Source organism: Cheilinus undulatus, linkage group 23 (genome assembly GCF_018320785.1).
Source record: "Cheilinus undulatus linkage group 23, ASM1832078v1, whole genome shotgun sequence".
NCBI lineage: Eukaryota > Metazoa > Chordata > Actinopteri > Labriformes > Labridae > Cheilinus > Cheilinus undulatus.
The window spans coordinates 24161089-24179701 of record NC_054887.1 but is presented as its reverse complement, the minus strand read 5'-3'; the positions used below and the strand labels follow the sequence as shown (position 1 = coordinate 24179701).

The window sequence follows — 18613 nt, the reverse complement described above, 5'->3', positions numbered from 1 at the left end:
TTGTATGCAGCAGAGGGCCTCATCAGGTACATCTCAAAGCAGGAAACTGAGGCTTGAACTGGGACAGGATCACCAAAACTTGACAATAGCAATTGGGAGACAGTTGCCTGGTTTGAGGCATACCAGACCACCAACAACCACTGCACAATTAAAGTCACTTCAAACACCCTTCTTCCCTACTCTGATGCTCTGTTTGAACTTTGGCATATCGTCTTGACCTTGTCTCCTTGGCTTAGTGTGTTGGTATCTGCCATGTGATATACTAATTAGATGTCTGCATTAATGAGCAGCTGTCAAAGTGTACCTAATGAAGTGGCATGTGAGTATGGCCTCCTTTTTAAGACAAGAATTAAACGAGCAGTTATCCTACATTTCAAACTATACCACCATACTCTCTGGGCTGGAAAAAAGACAAAGTTGTACATTTATAGATAATTTTATTAGTCTATGTACAACAATGACTTTCAGAACATCATGAAGACTTCCATAAAGACTCGTCCAGCAGCTTGAATCCCTCATGGTGATCTACAAAAAGAGAGAGGTAAGGTTCACTCAGATACCACATCCACAAAAAAGTGATGCAAACTAGCAGTGATACACTTGAATTACAACACTGTAACTTCTTAAGGGTTGTACGGATGACACTGGCTGTATACTAATGTAGATTGAGGTGAGGATAGAGGAACAAGAACACTGCAGCCCAATGACATACTACCCAGAATGCATTGCACAAAAATGACAGTCTACTGGAGGTTTTAATTTTCTCCAAAATGTAAAAATCAAGTGTTTCTATATCCAACAAACTATAATAAGACACCATTCACTGGCATTGTGACAAAACCTTGTATCTCCATTTTTTATTATTTCTTCTCATAAGTCATTGATATAAGCCACCCATCTGTCAGTGGGTTTTAACTCATTTTAAAGTGAATAAAAGTGTCAAAAAGATACTGACTGTGACCACTTAACGTTAAATTCAATGAAAAAGTACAGCATTCTTTTTTTTAATTCCCTGAAAAGTGGTGATTTGGGAGATGCAAGGTTTTGGCCCGGCACCAACGTGCAGGTTTTATTAAAAGTCATGCTTATTTTTGAAACAACAGTATGTGTTGTTGGTTTTTCATTTTACTGATTTATGAATTGAAACAGATCAAGAGCAGCATTTTCATCACTTGTTGTGGCTTGTATGGTGAATGTGGATTAGCTTCAAGCAGCTATACCCTCAGTCCAGACAGAATTTAGGGATATTATCATGGGTTTTAGATGGAATAATACGCTGTGGTGAAGGCTTATAGAGCAATGAAAATTTTACCAAGACTTGACATTGAGATAAATAAGTAGAATGAAATGGACACTGCTCTGCTGTGACGTATTTAAGAGTCTGAACCAGTTCCCTTTGTACATAAAAATCTTTAAGAATTCTTCATAATAATAATATAATAATAATAAACTTTATTTATATAGCACTTATCAAAACACAGTTTCAAAGTGCTTTACAAAATGCATAGAATAAAACCAGATAAACGGACAGATTAAAAACAAGAACAAACAACAGTAAAAAGGGGTGATGAATACACATAATAAAAATGCAAGAAATATATTAGGGAGGGGGTGAGATGGATACAGTTTAAATAGCACCCAAGATTAACAAGGATTTTCAATTTTAAGAAAAAGCCTTCCTAAATAAATATGTTTTAAGCTTAGATTTGAAAACTGGGAGCGAGTCGGTCAGCCTTATATCCTCTGGTAGGGAGTTCCAGAGTTTAGGGGTTTTAATGGCGAATGCCCGGTCACCTTTGGTAGCCAGTCTGGACCTGGGAACAGCGAATGAAGGGGCTCTTAGGGATCTTAGATTGTGATTTATAGGGAGTTAAGAGCTCAGTGATATATGGAGGGGCCAGATGGTGTTGTGCTTTAAATGTTAATAAAAGAATTTTAAAATCAATTCTGTGTTTTATGGGCAACCAATGTAGAGAAGAAAGTATCAGGTTAATGTGGGACCTATGGTTTGTGTTTGTTAAAATCCGAGCAGGAGCGTTCTGAACTTGTTGGAGTCGAGCCATTGCAGACTGACTAATGCAGATAAATAAAGAATTGCAGTAGTCAAGCCGAGAAGAATCAAAGGCATGAATGAGTTTTTGTAGATCGGAAAAAGACAGAGTTGATTTGATCTTATTAATGTTTCTTAAGTGGAAGTAACAGGATTTAATGAGACTACTGATATGTGAATTGAAGTTGAGTTGAGAATCAAAGACAATACCAAGGTTTCTACCTGTAGGTTTTATATTGGGTGCTAGTGGACCAAGGGACAGCTCTATTTTACTAGTTAAGTAATCATGACCAAAGAATATCACCTCTGTCTTTTCTGTGTTCAGCTGCAAAAAATCACAGCTCATCCATTTTTCTATGGTCGTGAGACACTCTAGTAGTGTAGTAAGGCCGTCAACGTTACCAGACTTGCGTGGCATGTAGATTTGTGTGTCATCAGCATAACAATGGTAAGAGACCCCGTTGAACTGGTTGATGATAATTATAACAATTATAACTGATGATTCATATAACAGCAGGCTCAACTGTGATTTTCATTAGTGATGTTCATCTAAGCACAGCAATACAGAAAAACAGAAAACATAAGCTGTAAACATTTAAGCGCAGGCAGCAGTAATGTGGATAACTTCTATTTCTCAGTATGTTTACATGCAAACTTCAGTTGAGCAAGTTTACAGCTCAATTAGGATGTTCCCAGGACACAAGCACCAATAGAATCATTGATAGAAGTTTGTCTGACTCTGCTACCCTGTGCCTTTTTAGCTAGTGACTACTGGACCTGTCCCTGGTTGACCTTGCAAACAAGTTAGCAAGCAGCTAACCAGCTGCAAGTCAAATGACAGAAACATAAACAACTTCACAGCTCTGTATGGTTTGCACATACCTTTTGCTTTACTTTTTGTACAAATACAATGCCCATTATCCCCCTAGCTTATGGTGATCTCTGAAGGCAGAAGACAACACGACTTCTGCCGGGCTTTGCATTTATGTTGTTTGACTGCAGGTGTAAGCCTGGCAAGGAGATTTTGGAGCATGTGCAGAACACCTAGTCTAGTCTGGTCCTACTGAGGTGTACAAGCAGGATACAGTTATTATCAAAAGAATAAATCAATCACCAATCCCATTATTTAGATGTGTTACTACAGTTTCAATAAATTTAATTTAGTATGATTTAAAGACAACTAACATGTTTACATGCATGGTGGGCTAACAACAGTTACACCAACAGTTCTAAGAGAGGCTCAGCACCCATCATCAGCTCCTAAATGAGAAATTGTGACCCAAGTTTTAGATATTTTCCAACAAATAAGATTTACTGAATTAAAAATATCTCAGAGTTTTTACTTAATGCAGTACAAAACAGGACAAATCAAAGAGACAGGACAAAACAAGCCTGTTTTAAATGAGCTTCATGGACTTTTTGGTGCATTTTTTTCCAGGAACACATTAAAGATCCACTAAAAAGGCTTCATGACCCACTTTTGGGTTCCAACCCACCAGCTGAGAATCACTGAGTTACACCTTTTCCAACTGCATGTAAACGTACTGACTGTGGTCTGCTTTTCTAAGGACAAAAGACTGATTTTAATTTGGTATTCCAGTGTTTTCAATATAAGTTAGCCTTTTTACTTAACATTTGGATTTAATCTCATGAGTAAAAAAATCTTCTCCCCTAACTTTTCAGTTTATCAGTGCAAGTTTAGCATTCAGAAACTAAACCAATGTACCCACCTTATTCCTCGTCATCTGCTGGGATTCCCAACTCCTCATCTGTCCATTCGGAAGCATCAGGCCAGGGGAAGTGACCCTACAGAAGAGAGATATGCATGTTAACGCTTCCTTATCAAAACCAGCTTCATGTAAATAAGCATTAGTGGTAAAACTGCACAAAGCATCTGTGTTAGTCAGCTATCTCTGAGCCTAACAGAGGTTTCCTTTATCACAAAGTACTGTCAGCAGAATAGATAACGTTGTAGCAGCCTGGTATTTTCCTAGTCAGATCTTTCACTCCTCCATTTATAAAGGCTGTTGCAGCAGACAGGTCTGACTCTTAATTGGGTAAGTAGTACAAGCAATGGCAATTTCAATAGGTCCAAACAATCCTTTAGCTCTTTCAGGGTACTGCCACAGATCTTCTAGTAAGCAACACACAAGCACCTGTAGACTGCCAAGCACCAGTCTGAGCCAAAAAAAAGACAACAAGAACTCAAATAACCACTAGTTAAAACTAAAGTATGCAGAAGAGAATCTCTGAATACACAACACATCAAACCTCTGGGCCGATGGGCTACAACATCAGGCTAAACCAGGTGTCACTTCTGTCCGTTAAGAGCAGGAAACTGGGGCCAAAATTCAAACAGGCTGGTCAAAATCGGACAATAGAGAGCTCAAACAATTGCCTGGTCTGATGAGTCCTGTCTAAACTACCATGGCACGTTGGAAGTCTCTAGATCACCTTATAAAATGGAGCACCCAGCCATGCAGTCTCAAAATGGGTCGTTCTGAAGAGCTCAGTGAATTCAAGTGTGGTACTGTGATGAACGCCACCTTTGTAATAATACAGTTCATGCAGTTCAGTTCAATGTGGCTATTCCAGTCAGCTGTTTGTGATATTATTAGAAAGCGGAAGCATTCAGGAACAACAGCAGCTTAGCCATGTAGCGTAAATATATAAATTTGATTACACTGTCATTACAGTCCCTGTTGATGTCATGTTAAAGTAGGACACTTTTATCCATTTAGTATATTTAACTTTTTAAAAGGTAGCTAAAATCTACTTATACTTGGGTGCATTATTCTTGTAATCTTTGCAGTCATGTGCTTCACCTTGATGATATACTATTTAAGCTGACACTGCAGCAGCGAATTCTCGAGGATGTTTATACTAGTTTCATCTAGTAAATCCAGGATCCTGTTTTAAACTCCTGTCCTTTCTTGACTCGACATTCACCTTGTTGCAAATGAGTCTGAGAGGTAAATACTAAACGTGTACTCACCAGGACAGCATCAGGGTCGTGCCAGCAGTGCCACAGAATCCAAAACCACATCGCTCCACTGATGAGCTCTGACTCAAATTTCTGTTTCTTCGTAATCTGTGGATATTGTCTGTACTGAGGCTCTATATGAGGACCGCCGCCAGCTCTGAAAATTAATAAAAATAAGCAATAAAAGTAAATGTCCAGTCAGAAGGGATACGTAAGAAACAAACCCAAACACTTAACTCTCCCTGTAAGCTTTTGGTAATTATTGTTGTCGTCCCAGTGCTAGCAAGTCATTGCTAAAGCTAGCTAACGCCACAGCTATAATGCTAGCGTTTGAGACCCCACTTACTTTCTGGTTGTTATTCTTTGAGGACCACGTCTGATGAGCCGAGATCCTGTTCTAAGGACTCCCAGAGCCCTTCCAAAAGAAGACATGGTCGCCTTTTCAGCAAACAACCGCCTTCTTTTGAGTTATTTGAGGAGATTGATTAGTGTACCACTGTGCTCGTCGAGGAGTCACCTTCTCCTCCTGTCAATAAACGACCTCTCAACAACGGCAGCTGTGATTGGACAGCGAGTGTCGACGTTCTTATTCTTCTGTTAATTGGAGAGCACAAAAATACACATTTATGACACAGCGCCCCCGTGTGTTGTAATGGGAGCTTCCTCAAATGTTGACTATTTTAAATCAGTTTTTCTTAGAAAATGTATATGGCAGTTGTACGAATAACACCAATTCCTTAATTTCCTTTATGAAAAAGTCATAAAAATTATTTAGATAAATCAAAGGGCGGCAGTGCCTATTAGGGAAATTGGTTAAAATTGTATTTTTTTTAACTTAAGAAATAATTAAATGCCTACAAGGTTTATCAATATATGCTAAGCTTTACATTAAAAAATAAATAAATAAAACTAACTAGAAGGTATGTTCTGCTGACAAAAATGGCTTAAGTAAAACAAAATTAGAGACAATATCACCTTTGTTTTAGTTTTTAACAGCAACATCCTGACTGAAATGTATACCCAAACCTGGAGTGTAAATTTGCTTAATTTGATTGAAGAATACTGCACACTATGGTAATTTTTATGTCTTGAAATGACAAAAACATCGAAATTGATCAATTAAAGCTAAATGTGAAGAAAGCCTGATTCAGTGTCTTTTAACACTGTATGACGTTTTTTTTCTAACACTCTTTAGCACTGAACTAAAACAAGGCATTAAACAAAACAAAACAAAAAAAAAACACACAAAAAAAAAAACAGCAGGAAAAACTTATCAATACTAAACTGATATTTAAAACAAAGAGTAAAACTGAAATGAAAATTTTAAAAAAACTGATGAAAAATCCCAATCTATTAAAATCTTGTTGTATAAAAATTAATGTAATGAATTAAAATAATGAAAAATGAAATTACCTTTTGGGTCTCACTCCTAAGGGTATCCCATATCGTTAAAAAAAAATAATAATAAAATAAAACAAACCCTTTTGCCTAACAAAAACTTAACAAACCAGCCGTTTAAAACTTAAATAGGTAGAAAAGTATTAAAATAAAACTGATGAATAATCCAAAGCTACTATAACCTTGCTAAAATGACTGATCTAAAATGACAATAAACAAAAAGGCTTATTACAGTAGGAAAATCATAGTGTGTAAATTGATATTGTTATCCACTAGATGGGGTCAAAAGCTTAACAAAGCTTGTTCGGGGTGAACCTGTCCATATTATGTATTGCTTCATGGCGGACTTAAACCCTCAGGAACTGCACAGTTTCAGCTAATAATTTGTGTAAAGTGAAATTAAGGTGCTTGTGTTACTGTTATCAGATATCGCTATCATTTTTCAACTGTAGCAATATTATATTTTTTATGACAGACTCCCGGCTCCTTTCCATGACAAATGTGTGGTCTGTCTGTCAGCACGGTTCACAATCCCACAAACAAATGAACTGATAACACAAAACACAGGTCAACGCTCGCTTTGCAGCTGTGGTTGTGAATAAAACAAGAACGTCAACGTCTCGGGATATGAAAACAGGAAATAATAACACTAACGGGGACGCGCACGGCGCCGCCGCCCATCAGTGCTCGAGTCGTGCACTGGAAGAAAAGAATCCTCGACGCCATCTTGTTTCCACTCGGCAAAAACAACCAGCTTAGTTCGACGTCAGAAAGTCAAATATTATCACCCTAGGCGATAAGTTAAATTAAGACAGCATTAGTAAAAGCGTAGGAGAGTCATAAACCATCAAATTAAGAACCATTTTATGAGCTTTTTGTGCGAATTGAATACACACTTTACATCGTTACCTAATGGCGCCTGCTTGTAGTTGCTCTCCGGTTGCGCCCCTCTCCCCTCACAGCTCAGAGCCCGCCCACTAAATACTAACAGCATGATGTCATCACAAACCCATTAATTCTCAAAAAGAACCCATTTTCTGTTATTTCTTTTAACAACTTTCGACCTTCAACAAAATTTGAGCCATTGTTCGAACGATAAAGAGGTAAAATAATCCTCAGATCAAAGACGCCATAAACACAACGGCAACGGAAGCTGCTCCAAAAAAAATCCAGACACCGTTTTAACAGCCGCTTCCTCCACAGCCGTTGACGAAGATTTGCGTCTCAAAGACGGTGAAGGTGGCTCGATGGGCCCCAACTACTACCTCCGTCCTCCCCCAAGTTTATTTCAAACAACCCTGGCTGTCCGTGTACCAGCATTTGCAGAGGTCCTTACGAATGCGCATGCGCGGGAGGATGCGGTTTAGGGTGGGGGAGGGTCAGTAAATGGAAACGATGAGAACATCCTCTCCTAACATATGATGTCAAAGGGATTTCTACAGACAGATTTCAGGGGGAGATGACAAGTACCTGATTTAACAAAACAATTACACTGTCAGGTGGAACCGTTGATTTATTTTTAAGTGATAAAACACATCAGTTTACATCCATTGATGTGGTTTTAAACTGGATGTATTTTGTGATCACAGACCAAAACAACCATTCTCAACTCAATAAATTATATATGCTGAGAAATATGTTTATACACCCATTTCATCAAATATCTTCTACTTAGAACATGTGAATATTGTGAATTATTTCATTCTACACTCCAATTGTTTTGCCTTTAGACTTCCATTTACTTTGTCCAACAGAAAGAACATGCAGGCCTGAATGAGCATGATTTATAACCAAATCAATATGCCGTAGCTCTCCAAATAACTCCTTTAATATCAGTTTTCTTTGTTTGTGATTTATCCTTGTTGGTCAGTGTTTCATAGGCCACTTCTTTCTGACATCAGTTCAGTGTACTGGTCTTGTGTAAGGGGTTACATAACAGCTTAGTTGCCTCCTACTGTGTTGTGCAGCGGATTTAGGTGCTCCTTTTCAGCCATGCCAGTAGTAATATAAAGGCTATTGGTCCAAAATACACATTTTTTATTTTGTGCACTAAGGTGAGTTTTACTTGGACTTTTATAGCGCTTAAAGGCACAGAGAACCTTTCTGGATTGCCCCCACCTAAAAAAAACAAACAAACAAAAAAAAAAAAACAAAGTTCACAGGTTGAGTTCATAATAATTGTAGGGGGTACATTTCACATGAGGAGGCTGTGTTGTTTCATGATGAGGGAAAATTCACATTTCCATGCTAAGATGCTATCAAACACATCTTTACCAGAAGAGGAGAGGAAATGGCTGAGCAAAAAAAACCCCAAAAATCTGACAAGACAACAGCTGAATTAAAATTAGATTCAAAGATAAGGATAATATGAATGTAACTACGAAAATGCCTACTGCTGGTGTATGCTGCAAGATTTATTTTGTTACGTGAAAAAGCAGCAGATATTACAACCTAGACTACATGCTAAGGTTCCCTTAAATGTCCCTCTGACGAACAAACTCTGAAGAGTGAAGCACGAGTTAAACCCAGATCGTTGACGACAGAAATAGCAAAGACTAGAGGAATCACAATCATGAACGCGCATCGAGCGCGGTCGCGCTGCCCCTGTGAAGTCGGGAGTGAAGCCCCGCAGTATGTGGAGGCGGGGCTCGAGTTTAGTGATGGGGAGGGAGGGGGGCTCGTGGGGGAGGCGGAGTCTCGGCAGTCCTGGCAGGGCCGCCATTTTTGCAAAGGGAAAAGAGACTGGTTTGAGGAGATCTAATTTCTAAAAGTCGCCGTTGACTAGGGCTCAGTTTTAACGGTTTTGAATTGATTTGTAGTCAGTTTTGGGCTACCGCGAAAAGCAAGAGTACAGGAAGTGTACACAGTAAGTTATTCGTTGGAGGACACGTTTAGATACCAACATTTTAAAGCTTTGCTAGGGATCCGCAGTGTGTGGACAGAAGTATTGTTTTGGTTGTGGAAGCTGTGTGGAAAGCGACGGGGGTCTTACCCAGGTCCCCTTATTCGCTATTCAGATCCTCCAGAGTGGACATAAAACGGTAAGCAACTTTCATTAATAGGTAGTTATGGGGTGAGCACAAATCCGACCTGGAAGGCTATTGTTGGCTTTAGTTAGCTGGCTAGGCACATCATGCTGATGCTGGCTAACGTAGTTGTATCAGCTGAGGTTAGCTTGCTAGCTAGCTCTCCAGCACCGTTAGTTCATACTCTTTGCATGTTTTGCCAAATTTCTCTGATGTTTACCCTTTTGGAAGCTTGGTACAAGCTAACTAGATGACGTAATTTCCAATGTAAGTGTCAAGTTGGCAAGCGTAACGCCAGGAGACCACTTGCTAGCTAGCGCATGCTACTAGCTCAAATTAGCTTCGAACAGAGCTGACTTTTCGTTGATCGTGTGGCAATAAACAAGCCCTCATACAAAGATAACTCGTTAATATTATATGAATACCGTGAGATGAGGATGTCGATCGTAATTATGAACAAAAACAATGGCAATGAGAAAACGCTACAATTAGATTAATGCATGTCCCACAATCGTATACAGTCAACAACATTCGAGATTGCCAGCGCTGAACTTGTCCTTAAAACAAGCCATAATAATATCCTCTCAATGTTGATTCAGTTAAACGAGAGCCAGAAGGGGATTCACTCGATGGTTAGTTTGACACAGTGACACTGCGGGCCATATTGCGCACGGTTTCATTCGTTTTCATATAAATAATTTGACCTCTCAATATAACGCTACCCGCTCTATTTCAAAGCTGTTAATTTACTTTACATAAGCTACGGTCTTTGCAACTGCAGCTGTCAGCAAACGCGCCAGTTCCCCTTTGGACGTCTTCTGTTTGTAACGTTATCAGCCAGTAGAAAAACTGATTTAACATAAAGAACAAACTTGAATTTGTCGTGGTGGCTTCCATCCTGCTCACACAGAGCACGGGATATTATTTCCGTTCAGCAAATATACAATGCCGCTGTTGAAAGCCATAGAACAACGTTTTCACACATGTAAACAGCTTTAAAGATGTTTAGTCTCATATCCTCTGGTCGATCCAAAGCGGGAGCAGATGATGATATATATTAAATGTCAGATTACACTGCGCAGTAATCGCAAAGGCTACCGAGGTTTAATAGAAGCGGAGTTGACACAAGAGCTAATTTGGAATCAAGTCAATGCCAAAGAAGGATTTAACCAATGCCATTTTGCTGTAATCGTACTTAAAAGTACATTTCGCGAACACTTGATTTAGATTCAGGGTGTAATGGGTTCAAATGCAGCAAGCGTGGGGGGAGGGGATGTTCCATTTCCAGTCATACAATTTGTAACTCCATCTCGAGCCCCGGCCATGCTGGACTAAACTGCCGCAAAAGGTTATTGTACCTGCCCCTATTAGAAGCCACAATACAAATGTTGGACCGGCTCTGGTTTGCCTCGAGCAGTTATCTCTCAATGCTGATACAGTCGCTCCTTTTCCTGTCTGTGTCAAGCCAAGTATTAATCCACTCCTTTCGTGTCCATGTTAGCTTTCTTTGCTAGCCTAAACCCACTACGCATTATGCTGTTAGCTGCCGTTGGTAACCGTTAGCTTTGTACGTTACTTATTGTGGCCTGTTAACGGTTGAAATTTCAACGTACACCCAAGGTACAACTGCGTAAATGTTAAAAAAAACGTTCGCCTTTTGCTAAGCTGTTCCAAGCGTCAAATTTAACTCGACGAGTGCGTCGAGTGACTCCGAATGCCATTACATTTAGCCTGCTACATTTCCAGAGGCCATAATTGCTAGCCGATTAGCTTACTGGCTTTGCTTTCGACGAACTCACAAAAATCCTCATGGTAACAACACAGAGACTGTACCGACAGGGTGATACTTAAGGTAGAGTGTATGAAAGAGGCGATTGAATGCTTTCTTGGGGATTTTCCTCCCATGGCGAGGCTCCCCTGGCCACACGGTTGTCTCGCCGTCCTGAGAAAAGCGCTATGAAAATGGCGACAGCACCAGGGTGTTGTGGTAACATAATAGCAACGTTGTACCCTCCACACCCCTATCGGCAGGACTGACTGCAGCGCCGACATACTCACTGGGAAGCAACTGCACAACACATGATCTTTATTTTAGTAGATGTAGGCATAACAATAACGTCAGATAATCTAGATAATGTACCGGTATTAACTGCGCTTTTGGGCTTGTCACAACAACAGTCACTAATGTTTGGTGGTTTCCCCAAACGAAAAGCATAGTATCCATGTAATATGCGTCACGGCTTGTGCTACTGCTTGTGTTTCGTGTTGTAATGTTTGATGTGGGGACATGAGATTTATTGTGATAAAATTAGACACGGGTACTTGCAATAATGATACAGATAAGCCAGGTAGACTTGAATTGACGTTCTTAAACTATACCAGAAACACAAGTCCTTGATATTAATGTGTATTGCAGTTTCTTGCAACAGATCACCTCCCTTGAAACAGCCTTACTATGTTTTTGTGTTGATATTTCCCTCCTTTTTTGGGATATGTGCACATTAAGCCAACTTCCAAACAAAAAAGAATGACAGGAGGTTAGTAATTGCAGGTAATAGTTTTAGTTCTAGCAGCAGTTAGAAGGATGCTTTGATATTTATGAGGAATTTCCTTTATGTTTAATTTGCTTCAGTGCTAGGGGTGACAGAGCCAGTGCTTTATGCTATATCTTTATGGCTAATATAATAGCTGCTGGTGCAAAACTTACACTGAAACAGCATGTATCTTGTGAAATAGTTGGTGCAATTAAAATGCAACCAGATATTCTGTAAACTTGTGGGCTTTGTTTCATCGACTAACTTGAGGACTATTTTGTCATTACAGTGCAAACTGTAGTGTAACCATAGCACTGTCTAGTAAGGGGCGACTCATTGTTTTTTTCAGGGCCGATATCAATACTGATTATTTGTAGTGTAGTGACCAATAGCTGATATTTATGATTAACATGCATTTGTCACGACAAACAAAATATCCCTAATATGGCAGAAATGTAACTGCATGTTTTAACAGCAGAGAGCAACACAGTAGCAGAAGGAAACAGGAAGTGATGCTGTACACTCCCTGTGTCAGTGCCATACAGATATTTACAAAATAATGTAACCAATATTGATGCCGATGTTCGAATGTTTTTCTGACCTAAGGCTTCTGTTCTTAAAAAACACAATTTGAAGTTAAAGAACAAAGAAATTAACACATTTCAATTCTTCAGAATAAGCTTCAAAGTGTAAGAAATGACGCTGGAAAAAAGGGAGACTTTGCCTTATGAAGGTATGTTGGTCCAGCCAAAATTCCACTAACGTATATGTTTGAACAACCAATATTTACCGCTGATATAGGCAGATTTTTATAGCCAAAATGTTTGGTAAATATTGTGCAAAAAAGTTCATATCTGCTGATATGATAATTTGCTTAATAAGCTAATTACTGATAATATCATGCATCCATACCTGAGACTGTAGAGAGCAAAACTAAACCAGAGGGGGGCCCACATCTTTCAGTGGTGCCAAAGTAGCACACCTTTGAATGGATTGTTTTCTGCAGATCATCAGTAAAATATAGACGCACAGACATCAACAATCATCTAAATGCCAAATATCATCATCAATAATCAGCCAGGCCGATTATCGATCTATCTCTACTATCTAAATAACACATTCAAAGCTAAGAATCATATTGAAGCATGTTTCAGAGATAGTATTTTAAAGCATCTCACAGATTCCTGTGATTGTGTGGCACAGCTGTCCAATTCTGTATGCCACCCTGTGGGACAGACTTTGGCACACTCAGCTTAAATTCAGTAGTGTTTCTGAATATAGCAAAGTAGTGGTTTGTTTTTCCCTTTCCTTTTGATAATTCAATGAGTATAAAACTGCAAACTAATTGCACACAAAAGCATTTAATCCCTGTCAGGAAACAGGCTAGTTTCTATGTATCATTGTTAATTTGTACAAACATCTCCATGGCAAGATATTTTCTGTCTATTGAGGGTCAGTATAATTAAGCTCAGCTGCCTTTGGTTAAAGCAGCCAGTGGCAAAGGGGCTTCTCTTCTGTGGAGGGTCTGTGTCTACTAGAGAAGTGAGAGGGTGCTTAATCACTCTGTGCTTCATAATGCCTAAAATCCCCAGCCATCTTGTTCTTCTTTGTAAAAGAGCATCAGCCTCTGTTCTGCCTGATACTCCTTTTTTTCCCCCTCTGTCTACATGGGAACAGAGCTGATAGTGTTAAATACCTGACTTGCTTTGTGTGTGCCTGGGTGCCTTGTGCGGGAAAGTGTGTATTTGCTCACTGTGTTGACAGAGATGGTGAGAGAAGGTGAACTGCCACTCCCCCTCTACCATGGGGACAGAGTACTCACACTGGCAGGCTGCAGGGAGTCAGAACAGTCTCAGATGACACACCTTTTCTCTCACCCTAACCCCTAGACAGACTCACAGAAACGAAGAAACACATATGATCAAGTAGCCTTGAGCTTGGCACAGAACTATTTCATATGTGTGTCTCAGTTAAGAGAGAGAGTATAAAAGAAGCCATGCAGGTGCACAGGATGTCTGTCTGTGTATTGACATATTGACTGGGCGGATGAAGGCCACAGCCGTTTACTCCATACATGCGAGCTCTTTTTTGTTATTGTGCTCCTCCCTGTCTTCAGACAATAAATCTACATCCCTGAAACAGTAGCACCTCTGTGTAGATGATGCACACATCTCACCATGTGGGTCTAAGCTGCAGCCGGGTCTCCAGTGATCTCACTTGTGTGGTACCCAGACCCACAGAGACTCATGAACAAAGCCTCCTGGCTCAGAGGCCCAACGTGGTCACATGGTATCCCAGCTGGGAGCAGAAGCCAGGGCTCAGGTGACCTGTTTTTGTGCTGCTAGCTGGGCCGTAACAGATCCCTCTTTAAACTAGCAAGCTGCCTCCCTGACAGGTGGCTTTATAGCTGCTGCAGCCCTGCTACACCTCCCTAACCTCCTTCCTGTTGCAGTGCCTGTGTTAGAATAGCATTCAAGGGTAGGAGCACCAGGCTGGATGGGGCTGAATAAAGAGGGGATGTGCTATCAATGTTGGTGATGTAACGGCACTGCGGTCCAGGCGTGAAATTGATCCTCGAACGTTGCTGTAATGGGACCTGAGTGGCTCTTACTGTTATTTTGCCCGGCGAATGCCGTGTAGCTTCACGCCATGCACATGTGTAGCTCACATTTTAAGTTAGCTGCACATTGCATTCTCCAAATGCTTTAATTAGTTGCTAGCTGCATGTGTGCCTGCTTGTCAACCTCTAATGCACAAATAAAGATGCAGCTTTATGTATATAACTCCGTTTGGTGTCGTTTTAGCCTGTTTGATTTAAGAATGCTTCAAAGCAGCTCACCCATGACCACACAGGGCCCCGCTGTGATACTTTATAAGCAGGAGCGAGGGGGAGATAGAGAGATTGTTGCCCGGGGGGTTCTCCTGAACAGACATTACTCAGACTACAGGAGGGCTGCCCCAGCTTTGCTGCCAGATCCTTGTTCCTACTGACTTTAACTCGCTCGCTCCCTGGCCGACTGAACCAAGCCCAGAGGAAATTGTTTCCATTTTTGCCCTTAGGAGGCTGTATTAGGACTTTATGACTCACATCTTATCACATCACACTGTTTTCTAACAGCAAAAGTCTCCATGTAAATATCCTGCTCTATTGTGGTGTTTAAAATGTGAGCAGTCAGTGTAGACATTAGTGGATTTTTGCTTTGTTACTTTATCAGGCAGCCTTGCTGGTCTTAGCTTGAGGAATGTTTTGATACAGTTTTCCTTCCTTAGAGCCATATCTACACACGCAAAGCCATTATTTAAAAAGAACAATAAAGACATTCATAACGCTTACGTATATCCCACTTTTTCAAACCCATGTCACAAAGGGCTTTACAACAGCAAGATATCTTACATTTGTCTTGTTTCATGTTATTACTCACTTTAGAGTTGGCTAAAAGCCAACTTAAAAAGTGGCTTTCTAAAAGTTTAGGGTCTTTATCTGTCACTAATCCAGTGTGCTTCTTACCCTGCGTTGATCTGTTACTGCATACACTGACTACTTGGAATCCTTTCTGACTCAACCATTGAAAGAGGATGTGCAGCATTTTTTTTAAAATATGAAACATCATCCTTACTAAAGCATGTGAAAGAAAGTAGATTACATATCTGTCTTAAGTTTTATTTGCATTCTCCTGGTGATGTTTCCTGCATGTGTCCTATACAAGAATTCCCAAAAGACAACATGCACTTCACTGTTGTTTCTCTCTGTTTTTATATATTTTTTTTAGATCTGTAGCAATCTGCCCATGACTAATAAACTTGTGAGTTATCTCCCCTAACTCCCATTACACATCAAGGTTGCACAAGTCACCTGTGTGTTTGTGCAACAGATCAGACAGAGGAGGAGCGAGAAAGTCATGTTTCCCTCCCGTTAATGTATGAGTTACTGTTACTTCTTACAGTTTTTATGCTGTTGATGTTATTCTGCACTCAATTAAGTTGGGATCATTACACATCCACAAGAGCAGTCCTTGCACAGATCAGCTGTTGCAGCCTGACATCTCAATGTGGAACGACACATTTCAACTCTTAAATTGTGTTGCACTTGAAATGTACAGCTAAATACTGCTGATTTAATATCAGGCACTCGCAAAGAAAACTGTAGGATGCAGAGCAGAAACGTTGTTCTTATAAAGAAAGTGGCAGTTAATAAAGACGTTAAATAAAGCCATTTTTACACATAGGACGAAATTATCTGACAGAGGAGCGATATTTAGAACATATGTGTTAAAACTTTAACAATCTCTTATGCTGCCTCTTATTTTTCAATCAGAAAAGGTGCACAGACTGTAACATAATTGCCTCTCTAAATTACAGAGATGGCAATTCGCACGGGATTAGAATCACCTGTGGACTGATGTCCGAGCTGAAATATGGTTGGTAATTTTCCCTGACATTTTTACTCCCCCATTTCAGAAATAGTTGATTAAAACCAGGCGTCCGGCACAATTATTACCAGTTACCGAGGTCCCAAGGTAAAACTAATCCTGTGCGAATAGGGTATTAGACGAGTGTTTTCCCAACAATGTTGGGTTGTTTGGAGAAACTGAGACAGTTGCAGATAATATCTCTCAAATGAAATAGCACAGGAAAGATGAATACCTTACTAAATGTGTCTCGAATATATAGAAACATGCTATAGCTGACAGGTGCATTAGCTAGACTTGCTATTATCCTCACAATGCAGGCTTTGAGCAAGGTTTACATCCCTAATAGCATCAGACTTTTGGTGTTTGCCATTGTTTCTTGATTACCTATAGAGAAACATGAAATCGCCTTTCTGTTGCTGCTTTTTAATAGCAGTTGCAGAAGGCATCTGTGATAAATTCACAACTAAACATGCTGTGTTTTTTCAAGTCTAATCAATGACTCTATCTTATAAGTTGGACTGTAGTGTTTCCAGAAAATTAAAATCATTTAAAGCTGAACTGGATGCTTTTCAGTGAGTGGTATCAGTATTGGAACACATCTATTGTATTCATTGTTTACATGTTGCTATGGCTTTCATTTATGACAGTAATACTGCAGCACTGCTCTGTCCTAGTCACCTGACTTTAAAGTGTACTGATCTTTACAGTCTGTTGAGGTATTGGCTTCCACTCTAACATACTTCCTATTGTGGCCACAGATATTGCCTGCATAGATTCTCACATCCATATCCCCTACTGTATTGTTGTATGACCTCACCTTCAGTGCTGGAGTGCAGAGGGAGTGCTGTGGGCACCCTGATTTATAAAGGACAGGGCAGATGCAGTGTGTCCCACTGTGGGCACTGAGAATAAAGAGTGCCAGGCCTACATTCCATGTGGGTCACACTTCCTGTATTTGTATGAGTTTGTTTTAGTTTATGAGCTGAGTCATTGCAGCCAGCTACAAGGATGGTGTGAAGTCACATCAGCTTGGCAGGGAAGGCGGTGGGTTTCAGTCAGAATCCCTCATTTTCCACTCGCTCCTCCTACTTATCGAAAAAGCATAATCTGCCGAGACTTGGCTGTGAAAACAAGAATGAAAACACTTCCACACGGAGCAGTGGTAATAAACTGAAGAGAGAGGAAAGCTGTTGTCTGTAGCGGCACGGTTCGAGTGTAATATGCTGTGGGTTTTCCCTCAACGACTCGAGCGCCGTTCCGTCTTAAAAGGAGAGTTATTCCCCACACAATGACGTGACTGTGTCCCCTCGCTGAGGGAGAGAAGGAGGAGAAAGGAGAGACTGGGCTACGCTGTGCACTCCACTCTGCCACCCAGAGTCCACCCAGGTCTTGGCTGTGTAGCGTCACTGTCTGACAGACCCTTGTACACCTCCCCCACCCCAATGCCCTCTGAAACGGAGGGGGCTGTGGATGATTTCTAAAGCTCCCCGCAGTGCAAGGAAATCTGTTTGGAGTGTGAAATATAACGCACTACAAACCCAAACCACTTCCATCCTGTGGCTTTTTTTTTTTTTTCAGTTGTCACTTTTCCAACATGCCTCTTTACGTCTGTCTTCTCACCCTCCCCTGTGTGAGCATGTGCCCCATTTCCCCACCCCTCACTCCTCTCATGTGTTTCCATAACAGCGGAGGATTTGGCCAAAGGTGGCTTTAAATGGTCTCTCCCTGCCTCCTTGTAATTAGGAACTGCGTCTGTGAGTGTTCGGCGCTCCCCTTCCCCTTCGCTCTGCGTTACTGTCTCAGGTTTATTTAGGAAATGCACAGAGGAGGGAGAGAAATCCGGCTGGGCGGGGTGACTGGGCACAGGAAAGGGGGGGGCTGATATATTTTTTTTTCCCCCCTTTATTTTTCCTTTCTTTGGCTGCATTTCTGCAGGCTGATGGACAGCCCTGCTAGAGGAAGTAGGAGGAGCAGGCAGAGGCAGTCACAGCAGCTCAGATTTAGTCAGGAATGCTGCTGTCCTGTACTTGTTTTTCTTTTTCCCACCCGCCTTTTGTCGGTCTTGACTGCGTCTGGCCGCAGCGCTGTGCATGTATGTTTGCACTCCTTGTAGGGAGGAATGTTTGAAAGGACAGGGTGAGGGGTTATCTGTCTGTTTGTGTGTGTGTGAGGAGGGGAACGTGAGTGTGTGTGTGCATTCCTCAGTAGTG

General features: G+C 40.7%; 2 protein-coding genes across 5 annotated transcripts in view; one reads left to right on the top strand and one right to left on the bottom strand.

Annotated features, from left to right (window-relative positions):
* Positions 1 to 420: 420 nt before the first annotated feature.
* Positions 421 to 5616, bottom strand: ndufb2 (NADH:ubiquinone oxidoreductase subunit B2). The gene is made up of 4 exons (XM_041781137.1): positions 5380 to 5616; positions 5046 to 5190; positions 3781 to 3856; positions 421 to 525 (listed from the first exon to the last, which is right to left on the bottom strand). The coding sequence occupies exons 1-3, from the start codon at positions 5463 to 5465 to the stop codon at positions 3782 to 3784; spliced, it is 306 nt and encodes a 101-aa protein (XP_041637071.1). The 5' UTR covers positions 5466 to 5616; the 3' UTR covers positions 421 to 525; position 3781.
* Positions 5617 to 9118: 3502 nt separating this feature from the next.
* Positions 9119 to 18613, top strand: part of kmt2e (lysine (K)-specific methyltransferase 2E) — a 42306-nt gene continuing 32811 nt past the window's right edge. For 2 of the 4 annotated variants that reach the window (XM_041781136.1, XM_041781132.1), the window contains exon 1: positions 9119 to 9472. The gene's annotated coding sequence lies outside the window, so the exon portion shown is untranslated. Of the gene's footprint in view, positions 9473 to 10786; positions 10806 to 18613 lie in introns of those variants that run through there. The other 2 variants (XM_041781135.1, XM_041781134.1) reach the window with 2 other exon arrangements.